The following is a 12,903-nucleotide window of genomic DNA, read 5'->3' on the forward strand; positions in this document are numbered from 1 at the left end:
GTATACTATAAAACAATGTCAGAGGAAATTGTCCCAGTCTTAAAAAGAGTTTTGAATGAAATAAGAGAGAGGAGCGACATACCAGAAACATGGAAACAGGCCTATATAAATATAATACCGAAAGAGAATAAAGACCCTGAAGAATTGAAGAACTATAGGCCTATCTCTCTATTAAATCTCGATTATAAATTGTTTAGTAATATATTAGCGGAAAGGCTTAAGAAACTCTTGGTAAATTGGATAAAAGAAGAACAATCGGGCTTTCTACCAAACCGCCATCAGAAAGATAATGTAAGGACCATTATTAATCTGATAGACTATTACGACAAAAACATCCAGAAGGAGGTTATGTTCCTGGCTTTAGATGCCGAGAAAGCCTTCGATAAGATCAATTGGAATTTTTTTAAATTTCTGTTAAAAGAGATGGATATTGGATTCTATTTTCAGAACTGTATCGAAGCAATATATAAAGAACAATATGCAAAAATTATAGTTAACGGCCAGGAGACTAAACAAATAGAGATAAAAAAGGGAACAAGGCAGGGCTGCCCGCTCTCGCCATTGATATTCATATTGACTATGGAAATCCTATTAAATGAAATACGAGGGAAAAAAGAGCTGAGAGGGGCTACAATCAGAGGTCAAACATACAAATGTAGGGCATTCGCCGATGATGTCATTTGTATAATTGAGGACCCAAATACAAATTTGGATAATTGGCTGGGAACAATCGAAGAATTTGGAAGAGTAGCTGGCTTTAAATTGAATATAGACAAAACAGAAGCAATAACAAAAAATATACCAAAGAAAAAATTAGAGAAAATACAGGAGAAATGGAACATCAAAATCAAATCAAAAATAAAATATCTGGGTATTACCATCACGTCAAAAAATGCACAGCTCCTTCAGAATAATTATATAACGAAATGGAATGAAATAAGGAAAGATTTAGAAAAATGGAAGAATTTAAAATTATCACTACTGGGCAGGATATCATGTATAAAAATGAGCGTCCTACCGAAAATGTTATTTTTATTCCAAAATTTGCCAATTATAAGGAATCAGAAAGGAATAGACCAATGGAACAAAGATATAAAAAGATTTATTTGGCAAAATAAAAGGCCCAGGATAAATTTTAAGAATATGACGGATGAAAAAAGTAGAGGGGGACTGGCGCTGCCAAATTTAGGTTTATACTCAGAAGCATGCGCATTATCTTGGGTGATGGATTGGATAAGGTTAAAGAATGAGAAACAGCTGAATTTAGAAGGAGTGGATCTTAGGAAAGGCTGGCATGCCTATACCTGGTATGGGAAAAGGTCCATAGAAAAAAATTTTGGTAACCACTTTATTAGATCTGCAATTATAAAAACATGGGAAAAATACAAAAAAAGAATTTACAACAAAACCCCATTATGGGTATCCCCCCTCGAAGCCTGTCAAAGAAGGGAACTAGGTTGGACGAAATGGCCCTGTTACAAGGAAGTAATAGGCAAAAAGGGCCAAGAGCTCTACCTGAAACCCCAAGAGGAAATAAAAAGGCTTTACCCAAATGTGAATTGGCTACAATATAGACAACTTAAGGAATATTTTACGATGGATAGTAAAATAGGATTCATGCAAGAAGATAATGGATGGGACAAAATTATAAAAACAGGGAAGAAAACAATATCATTAATATATAAAAGGCTGCTAGAATGGAATACAGAAGAGGAAAAAATAAAGGAATGCATGATAAAATGGGCTAAAAACATTGGGAGATCAATTGGACTGGCGGAATGGGAGAATATTTGGACAAAGAAATTAAAGTATACAAAAGCATACGATCTAAAAGAAAATTGGTTTAAGCTATTTTACAGATGGCATTTAACTCCACAAAAATTAGGAAAAATTTATAAACATCTAAATAACAAATGTTGGAAGTGCGGAGAGACCGAAGGCACCCACTTTCACATGTGGTGGCAATGTAAAAAAGTTAAAAGATACTGGAGGGGGATCCAAGAAAGATTACAGGATATTTTGAAGATAAAAATACCACTTTCTCCAGAACTATTTCTCCTAGGGATAACGGATGAGAAAATGGACCGAAACCTGGATAAACTTATATTTCTGGCTGTCACAGCAGCAAGAATCTGCCTCGCTAGATACTGGAGAAAGGAGAAGATTCCGGAGATGGAGGAATGGGAAATAAAATTTATGGAAGTAAAAAATATGGACAGATTAGGGTACTTAATAAAAAAACACAAAGGACAACCACAAAATGAAACAGACTGGACACTAGTAGAGGAATATTTTAAAAAAGAAATGACTCAGAACTAAAAATGAGAGGAAAGAAAATTCCACAGACCAAAGAAGAACTGAAGGAATCGGATAAGAATTTGAAGAGAGTAAGAAAGAAAAGGACACTCCCCGCCAAAGACACTAGGAAGTTAGACCGAAGGAAGAGGGGAATCACACCTTGTGGCTCCCAATCTTTTTTAATACACCTAGTTTCCCTTTCTGCACTTCTATCTGATTTCCCATCTCCAGTTATACTGGACTACCCTTCCCCCTCTACCCAAATCCCCAACCCTACCTTACCCTCACTTCTCTTCTTTCCCCTTTCCTCCCTCTCTCCCCCTCTGATTTTATCTGCAACGATTTCTTTAAATTTTATGTATGGAAAATCTAATAAAGATTATTTAAAAAAAAAAAAAAAAGAAATAACAATACAGTATTTAAAATGAAAAACAATTTTAACAAATAAGAACTTATAAGTATTTCAGTGGGAAGTGTGGCCTGCTTTTGGCTGATGAGATAATTGAGTTAATTGGGATTTTGTTGTTGTGTGCATTCAAGTCAACTCTAAATCTAAAATTTAGGGCAGGTGCTGGATAAATTACCTTGGAGGTTCACATCTGGCTCGCAGGTCTTAGTTTGGAGACCCCTGATCTAGAAATTCTTAGAGAAGTGTTCTCTTAGATTTTACAAAAAACCCTTTTTTGTGATTTTCACTTTCACAGAGGTCTTGTACTCATGTGGAGGGCTGACAATACTTTTAGAGCCATGGCTCTTTTCATCTTCATTTTATTCTTTTTAGCAGTTGGGGCTCAAGGGAAGATAACGTTTACCAAGGAGCCATACTCCCAGGATGCCCTACATGGCCGGGGTGCCATCTTGCGTTGTGAAGTGGAAGACCCAAGTGATACAGAGTTTGAATGGCTACAGAATGGGATCCCTGTTCAGGACACCGAACGCCGTTTCAAAGAAGGGAGCAACCTTCAGTTTACATCTGTTGACCGGCAGCAAGATGGTGGGAACTTTCAATGTGTGGCCAGGAATGTAGTGACTGGAGAAGAAGCACGGACAGCAAATGCATCTTTCAACATAAAATGTGAGTGCCTGTTTCCAGACTGGGCTTGGTTTGACTGCCACCAGTATGATTCAAGCCAGTGTGACAAGTGAAAGGGAGAGGGAAATAAAAAAGAGATATGCAGACATAACTTTCGTAGAAGTCAACTGGCATTTACCCGATGCTGTAAAATAAAAAGTATATATTTCTAGGAGTCTCGACACAGCACACTTTATAGCAAAAGTTTCCAAACATTTCGTGTTGATGACTCACTTTTTAGAAATGCGTGCATTGGGTTGTTGTAGGTTTTTCAGGTTGTATGGCCATGTTCTAGAAGCATTCTCTCCTGATGTTTCGCCTGCATCTATGGCAAGCATCCTCAGAGGTTGTGTGTAAACCTCACAACCTCTGAGGATGCTTGCCAAAGATGCAGGCAAAATTTCAGGAGAAAATGCTTCTAGAACATGGCCATAAAATCCGAAAAACCTACAACAACCCAGTGATTCTGGCCATGAAAGCCTTCAACAATACATGCATGCATTATTTTGCTATGCAGTAATTCAGTTTTGCTAGCAAACTGGAGGTTACATCAACCCCCCCCCCCCCCTTATAAGTGAAACAGACACATACATAAATTGTACATAAAAAATGTATGAGCACACACTGTATTTCATGAAAAATTTTATTTGTTTTTAAAAATATGATTGATTGCTTAATTCACATAGACTCAGAAGTTTCTCCTTATGTTTGTGCGACACACCTGCACACTGCAGCTGACACACCAATGTGTCACGACACACATTTTGGGAAGCCCTGTTTTATACTATCTAGAAATGTAGAAAAATAGCACCATAGAGATGCTTTCATCTCACTGATGTAGTAAGCCTATTGTCAAACCTCTGAATGGCATTCTAAGGGCTATTCCCTTCTGCCATAGTTGTGTCTATGATTTGGAAACCAGTACCTAGTGCATATTTGCCAGACTCTGATTTTTCTGTAATTAATACTTTGAAGACTAGGCCACCTCTTACGTTACCACTTATTCCATGAAACCTCTTGAAGGTAATGAGATATTTGTATGAAAGATAAATGTAATTGCTTACTGTCTTGAAGATGGGTGGTGACTTAGTTTGATGTTTTGAACACATATACAAATAAACTCAATGTTGGAGGCAATTCTGTATCTCTGATGTCAAGCGCATAACTATAACCCTTCTTTCCTGGCTGCATTGTTGTCTCTGTCTCCTTGCCTTCTCTGCACAGGGCAAGTGAGTGAGCAGTGGTATATAAAGACAGAAGCACCAGTTGTAGGGCTATTACTGGCACTTCAGTTTGGGAATCTTTTTCCCACACTCCACTTTCCCTCATTAGGAGAAAGCAAAGGCAGATGAAACGGACTCCTAGACCAGTAAATACATGAAGAGATTTCCCCTCATGTATTTACTTATCTCTGTAAGACATTCTCAAAAATATAGATACCGGTAATTGGGTACTACTGTAGTTCATGATCTTAAGAGGTATTAATTGCTTCAGAGTTATTAGCAAGAGGATGAGTTGATGGCAAAAAAATCCTGTAAAGCCATGTGAAGTTTAGTTTAAATTACAAGTAGAAAACCTCTTACATTTTGGACTGAGTTGCCAAAAAGGGAACAAAATCTGGGAGGGAAACAAAAACAAAGCCAAGAAAGCAACAGTTCTCAAAGTCCCAATATTAAGCAACTAAAAATGTTTTCGAAAAACATTTCTTTCTTGGAGGCAGACTGATAAAATCTTTATGCACTCTCCAACTAGTTCAACAGAGGGCATAGATTAATTAGTTCTCTTGCTCAAGAAGCAATTACAGACTTTCTGGAATAAATCAAAGGAAGACATTTTCAGAACTTTGCTTTTAATCTACCTTTCTCTGGAAAATACACAATTTTTTCACCTTCATAAAACCATATTTGTAATTGGTCCCACAGAAGTGTATATTGCATTTTTCTGATGATTATTATTGCACAAATAAATGCATCACTTGCAACATGTACAGTACCTGTATTTCCTTCACTGAGATCACAGGTATGTTGGGTGGGTTCTAAAAAAATTGCTGATCTGCCTTAGGGAAGAATTGAGTAATTTTGACTTTGAGCCTGATAATGAAACATATGGTAAAGGTTCCTTGCTGAAACTAAATGGGTCTAGGTATAAGTGATACTCAGATCAGAGGCTAGTATATGCTATTTTTTATTTCCTGAAGGAAAAGAGAAATATATATGGTATAGGGATATGCCTTTATTTGTACTGCCTCAGCTAGATTGTAATTGTTTAAGGAAAAGGTGCCAGTTCCTAAAACAAGAGTGTTTATAGGTCACTATTTAGTAATCTGGACTATATTTACTTCAGTCACCATTCCTGGTTGAGGGTGAGACCAAACTAAAAGGGAGCCATGAGGGATTTGCAAGGAGCTAAATGCTAGCATCCGAGAGTGTCATGGGGTTGGCATGTCCCTTTAGATTTAGCGCCACAGGTGTAAATCCTCTTTCTGCCACAGCTGATATTTCTCCCCCCCCCCCCCCCAACACACCTCTGCTGCACTAGGTCATAAGGATGTGACAACCTCATTAGTACAGCCCAGCTGTGCTGTTGAAGTGTGATCAGATAACACATACAATAACCTCCACTTGCTGCCTATTTGCTTGTCATTTTGGTACAGAGGGCCTGCTTTGGAGATGTCCCAAGACTCTTTGAAACAAGAGCAAAGGCTGCATGTGACAGAAGCATTTGTAATTACAGACTTTTTGGCAAGGGAGCCTAGAATTCACTTCTATCCCCTACTGTTTTAGAGATTGTTTTTTGAAATATCTGCTACTTTTGACCATTATATACCTAATTGCCTTACCAGGGATAGAGATTTCTTGGCCACAGTGCAAAGTAGAAAACATCTGAGACCATAGCTGACATTTGTGCTTGGCTGTTGCTATCTAGTCTGAAATTAGCATCTCCTACTCTCAGCATCTGTGCCCTTGAACAGTGGTTAAACTGACTTTATCATCAGACATATACATAAAACTGCTTTGAACCAATGTCTGCTAACACTAAATGTGGAAATGTTGTCTGTTTAGCTTCTTTTACTGTCAGAATCCCTAAAATTGATGTATAAAATACTTTTCTTGATCCTATGCAAATATATAGCTATGTAAGTGTTTAATTATGTATGAGCAAGAATAATACATATGTAAAGTGCAAATCATGCTATGTAGTTGTGTGTTTTCTGATGTCAAACGAAAGCAGCCATGCGGAAATGAGAGCAACATTTCATTCCTATAATTACCCTTTTGACACCTGCCACTGATTATACTGGAGGCTTCCATTTCCAAAGTACTCTGGGGAAGGGAACGGCCTTAAAGTTGCCTTTGTTTTTTCTCTCTCCTCCCTCATTTTGGCAGGGATTGAAACAGGTGGTGTTGTCTTGAAGAACCCAGCCAGAGTGGACGATATACAGAGTTCTGCTCCAGTAGTTTTGCGTTGCCACATTGATGGGCATCCACGGTAAGAAATCGCTGTTGTGTGCAACCCATGCTTTGTGCTAGCTTTCTTTGCCCTCCCAACACTATCTCTAATCTTTCCAATTACGGGTTAATTTACAGTTATGATTACTGCTAAATTAAGTATTTAAGCCTAATGAAGACAGATTTTTATTCTTATAGCTTTGCTTGTGCTTTGTTCATTGGAGGATGATAGAAGTGGTTACAGAAGATGATTATTACCTCTTACCACAATAAAGTCTTATACTGTACTGTTATTTTCAAGGATTACTGCTCAATTTTCTAATTTTCAGTAGAAGTAAAGTAAAGGTTTTCCCCTGACATTAAGTCTAGTTGTGTCAGACTCTGGGGGGTGGTGCTCATCTCCGTTTCTAAGCCAAAGAGCCGGCATTGTCCATAGATGCCTCCAAGGTCATGACTGCATGGAGTGCTGTTACCTTCCCGCAGAAGCAGTACCTATTGATCTATTCACATTTGCATGTTTTCGAACTGCTAAGTTGGCAGAAAATACATAAGAAAGAATGCAAGTTATTAAGAAATTATTTCTGGTTCAGAATTGTCAAACTATCTATGTCTCCTAGCCCAACAAGTCAGTGGTTCCGGGACGGCACCCAGGTCATTGATGATCGTACCATCTACTCAGTCAGCAACAAGGAACGGACGTTAACTCTCAAAAGCGCCAGCCCGGATGACAATGGCATTTATTACTGTTGTGCTCGGAATGCTGTGGGCTTTGTGTGCAGCAGCAACAACTTCACTCTCAACATCATAGGTAAATGGGAGTTGTACTCTTGTCATTTTCTAACCATAAGGAAGATCTTCTGGAAGTTTGCTCTGGGGTCCTGATTTATTTTATTTATTATTTACTGCATTTCTATACCGCTTTTCTCATCCCTAGGGGGACTCAATAATAATTGGCAAAAATTCAATGCCTCACATACTAATAAAAATACATTACATATCAAAAACAATAACATATAACTGTAACTTAAAATCACTAAAATTGTCAGACATGATTGTTTGCTAGTTTGTGTAGTTTTCAATTGACTAAAGATTGACTTTAGTAGATTGACTAAAGCAAGGGTTAAACTTTTTCCACTCACGACCCCTTTTCACCCCAAGAAATTTTTATGCAACCCCAGGTATATAGATATGTAAAATAAGTATAAATTCAAACATTTACTGACCATAAATCTGCATTTGCAGGGCTTGCTAAATAGAACCCCCCCCCACCTTTTTTTTGAAGCACAGCTGAAGCATTTTCTTCAGAGTCCACTGAAACCACTGTACATTGTTGCTAACAGATTTGTGTAATGTCTAAAGTAGTATTCTAAAACCTTTTTACTGTTGCCAATTTTTTTTTGCGACCCCAACATTGAGCTAAGGGATCAGAACCCACAGTTTAAGATGTAGTGGGCTTCTCTTTGCTTTCATAAAGGTGATGAGAAATCACAGCCTATGGTAAAGATGTGCCTCAGCTCCCTAGCTGTGGTTTCTTCTCATTCTGTAACATAATGAAAAGGCATTTCTTCTCATTCGTAAAATAATGAAAAGGCATTGTGAAGGCATTTTCCAGGAGTTGACTATAGTTCAGTTCATTTTTCATCTCGAGCTGTCGTATTTCAACTTTATATGGTTAAATGTGTGTGTACTGTGTGAATTGGGTTGGAATATAAAAACTGGAATTGGATGCTTTTTCTTTTCTTCCTTAGAGAAAAAAACAAAATTTACAGCAAACATTTCCAAATGATAAAGTGCTAACAGATTATGAAACCATATCATAAAATATAAGGACTAACAGTGGAGTCAGAGCAAAGCTTTTCGGACAAATAAAAAGAAGTTAAGGTTGATCCAACCAAAACAGAAATAATAAAACCCTTGATTTCTCTGGGGTTTCATTTCAGCTAACCAAACTGATCAGAAAAGTGATTGCTATCATAGACTCTGGATGTATCCACATTGTAGAATTAATGCTGTTTGATACCACTTTAACTGCCATGGCTCAATGTTTTTCTTTTTGTTTTTTTGTTTTTTGGATTTGTGGGATCCAATTTATATTTTGAAAATCTAATAAAATCTATTTTTAAGAAACAATTAATTGTCCTTTACCATTTTGATAATAAAAGAACAGCACTTTAAAAACATATGCACACAGGAGCAAGACCCGTCAAAAAAAGCATGCAAGAAAGAACATTGTACATTATATTTGAAAGAGAAATTTGTGGCTCATCAGATATTGTTGAACAGCAGCTCTTCTAAGCTCTTCACATGGTTTTTTTTGTTTTGTTTGTCTGAGTCCTATGGGATCTTCAGTGCATAAGCCTCTGAAGGGCAACATGCTTGTCATCTCTGGTCACAGAAGACTCAAGTTGTAGTTGGCTACTAGGAGGCAGCCATCTAACAAGATGAATGTTTATTGATTGAAAGCTTCACATTCCTGTGTGCTTTCGACCTATTGTTTGGGGATATTTTGATATAAAGGAAGAAAAATGAGATTAAATCACATCCTTTTCTATACTCTTCTGTTCTTTCACGATAGATGAGAGTTTCCCTCGGCCAGTGGTTGTTCCCGAGAACCAGATTGTCAATAGGAATGAGGAGGCCATGTTCCATTGCAAATTCCAAGCAGTTCCACCTCCCATACAGGAGTGGCTATTTGAAGACACCCCCGTTAGTAATCAGAGCAGGTAAGTCACTCTTAGTACTGACTAAAACAAAGAACCTAATGTGGTCTTCCACAATACGGCTTCTAACAGAAATGATAACTTGTCAAAGGCAGCCGTATCTACTACTTTACTCTGGATATTGGCAAAATGATGAGTACGGCAGTGGGAAACTGGGTCTGCTTTCTTGCTCTGTGACCAAACTGTTTCTAGCCTGCTTTGTACAAATCTACTCTTCTACCATCATTCGCTCAACTATAAATGCATTAGAATCTTAATGGGACATCGTATTACAGTCATCCCTCCAAATTTGTGGTTTTGACTTTGCAAATTTGATCATTCACAGATTCAATTAAAATGTTCTCTCTATGAATTTCTTGTGACCATAGTGTGACTCTATGGTCAGCTTCCCCCAGTCATGCAGGAGGACCTGGGATATTTTTTAGAGGGAATACCTTTCTAGGAATCTCTACCTCCTCCAATGGAATGATGTGTTCAGTGTTGGAGGAGACAACCTTCTCAGACCTCCTCTATTTGATGTTTGTCTGTTTTGTAATAATATTTTATTAGTATGTCAAGTTTATAACCTGAAGTATGTTGTTTTATTTGTAGTTTGTTGTCAATAGCAGTGTTCAAAAAACACTCACCTCTATATACCTAAAGCAGTGGGAGGGGCTGCAGGTCATGTGACTGGCAGTAACGGTTTAGAAAGTTCAGTTTTAAAAAGGATGACAATTAGAGAAGTCAGTTGATGCTTGAGCCTGTTAGAAGTCAGTGTTGAGCTTTGAGTGAGCTTGAGTGTAGAAGACTGTTAGAGAGCAGAAGGCAGTATTTGGAGCTTCTAAACTGTTGAGGCTTGCGTTTTCTTTAAAAGTAAACTCTTATTAAAGAGAGCTGTACAAAGCGATATAGTTTATGAAGAAACTGTTAAAGTTTCCAAGTTTAAGATACAAACTCTGAAACGTTTTGAGGTTTTTAACCCTTGACAAGAAATGTGTCTGTATCTTTAAATATATGAAATTATCAGTAAACAATCTCGTTGTCTTTAAAAGAAGTCTGTTTGCATCTTTATCTGCTGTGAACATCAAATAGAAACAAAATATCTACGTGCCCAGTGATCATCTATTACCAAATAAACTGCTACCCCGATTAGGTTGTGATCCTAACAGTTCATAATCTATACCCCCAATGGTTTGTGATCCTAACAGGTCATGATCCACCCCAATCTCCAATATTCAGCTTCCAGCAGAGGTTATAATTTATTTATTTATTTGCCATATTTCTATCCTGCTCTTCTCACTCAGAGCGATGAACAAAAACACACAATTTGATGCCATACAATACATATACAGCAAATGAAAACATATACATTAAAACACCCACTAAAACATGTCAACAATAAAGTCACATAATCCAATATCTTAGTCCATGGCTGACCGTAGAGAAGTGTTGGAAAATACAGAAATTCCTAAAGAGGCATTCTCTCAGGTTAAAAGAACCTGAAATTTCTTTAATTTTGGTTTTTTTTATTTTCATGGAGTTCCTGTGTGAATGAGGAGAACTGACTTGGAGATATTTCTGTGCTATATAAATGCAGTGATTGATCTTGAATCCTCATATCTCCCTCTTCTCTAAGGACTGTGGTGTTTTCCAATGGCTCCATATTGATCACTCAGGTGAAACGACGTAGTGCTGGTGTCTATAAATGTGTTGCTCGTGGACAGAGGGGAAAACCTGTTGTCTTGGAGGCGTCTCTGCAATTGGCAGGTATGAGCTTCTTTCTTGAGAATCATCTTGCCTTGTTAAGTAAAGTTTGAACTAAACCTCAGTATAATTACATGTAGGAAAGAGCTGAGGAGCCTAGTCCGCCTGTACTCTCCATCCTGCAAAACCAGGATATTTCCCAGTAGCAATATAAGTTTGTTTTTTTTTAAAAAAAAAAATCCCATCCCCAAAATGTAGTCTACAGATGCATGCATATTTTGGTGTACTATATCTACCACATAACACAAACATACAGCACTAGATTGTACCGAATTGTCCACTTATATTTTTCCAGAAATTGAAGATTTCCCTCACCCCTTTGAACCAAAGACTTTCATAGCCAACAGAGAACAGCGTGTGACATGCGTGGCCCCTCAAGGAGTCCCTGAACCCCGTATTTGGTGGGAGAGAAACAACGTTCAAATTCCCACCACTGGCAGAGTACGTCAAGAAGCTGAAGACCTTGTGTTCAGTAGTATTGTGGAGAAGGATGCTGGCCAGTATACCTGTCACGCAGCGAACAAAGCCGGCGAAAAGACACAGAATCTGATCATCACAGTAGCCAGTAAGCAAGTTAACAGACGGTGCAGAGTATGTTTTCAATGAAATCAACAAAACAGAGAAGGCAAAACAGTCCCAACCCCTGTCTGCCATGCATGAATATACAATCCCGACAAATTGCCATAGATTATTTTCTTTTGGTTTATATCAATTGATCCATGTCTTAGCATCTCAAGCAGCAGAAAACAAGCTTGCTCCCTCCTCAATATATCATCCTTACAAATATAATCTATATAAATAAAAGTGTAATGTTTGTTTGTGGGATTAACATAACTCAAAAACCACTGGACTAATTGACACCAAATTTGGACACAATAAACCCATCAGGCCAACGAGTGACCATCACTCATAAAACACTGAAAAACACAGCAGAAGAGACTTTAAAAGCCAAAAAATAAAATTACATTACAACACATATGCAAACACACACACACATATACACAGGCTGGCCACAGCAATGAGTGGCAGGGGATGGCTAATAATAATAATAATAATAATAATAATAATTTATTTGAAGACTGTCCTATCTCCCTGAGCTATTATATCATTACTTAAGCTACCATGTCACTACTTAACCCCTGGTGGCACAGCGGGTTAAACCACTGAGCTGCTGAACTTGTGAACTGAAAGTTTGGCTGTTACAATCTGGGGAGCAGGGTGAGCTCTTGGTGTTAGCCCCAGCTTCTGCCAGCCTAGAAGTTCAAAAACATGCAAATGTGAGTAGATCAATAGGTACCACTTCTGCGGGAAGGTAATGGCGCTCCATGCAGTCATGTTGGCCACATGACCTTGGAGGTGTCTACGGACAACACCGGCTCTTCGGCTTAGAAATGAAGATGAGCACCCCTCCCCCCAAAATCGGACACGATTCAGGGGAAACCTTTACTTTAAGCATCACTTCTCCAGCTAAACATACGCAGCCCTTTAAGCCACTTTTCATAGAGCTTGGCTTCCAGGCCTTTTATCCTTTTGGTCACCCTTCTCTGAACTAATTCCACCTTGTCAGTATTCTCTTTGAATTCTGGTACCCAGAAGTGGAGACAGAATTATTCCTGGAGAA

The 12,903-nt window shown here is 38.0% G+C and overlaps 1 protein-coding gene across 5 annotated transcripts in view; it reads left to right on the forward strand.

Moving 5' to 3' along the window:
• Positions 1-12,903, forward strand: part of PTK7 (protein tyrosine kinase 7 (inactive)) — a 124,567-nt gene that overhangs the window by 89,135 nt on the left and 22,529 nt on the right. For 3 of the 5 annotated variants that reach the window (XM_060754430.2, XM_067463484.1, XM_067463489.1), the window contains exons 2-7: positions 3,080-3,373; positions 6,757-6,859; positions 7,437-7,627; positions 9,395-9,542; positions 11,155-11,285; positions 11,578-11,847. In XM_060754430.2, coding sequence (XP_060610413.2) covers positions 3,080-3,373; positions 6,757-6,859; positions 7,437-7,627; positions 9,395-9,542; positions 11,155-11,285; positions 11,578-11,847 — 1,137 coding nt within the window. The remainder of the gene's footprint in view (positions 1-3,079; positions 3,374-6,756; positions 6,860-7,436; positions 7,628-9,394; positions 9,543-11,154; positions 11,286-11,577; positions 11,848-12,903) is intronic. The other 2 variants (XM_060754431.2, XM_067463482.1) reach the window with 1 other exon arrangement.

The sequence above is a fragment of the Anolis sagrei genome, chromosome 1, assembly GCF_037176765.1.
Source record: "Anolis sagrei isolate rAnoSag1 chromosome 1, rAnoSag1.mat, whole genome shotgun sequence".
Classification (NCBI taxonomy): Eukaryota; Metazoa; Chordata; class Lepidosauria; order Squamata; family Dactyloidae; genus Anolis; species Anolis sagrei.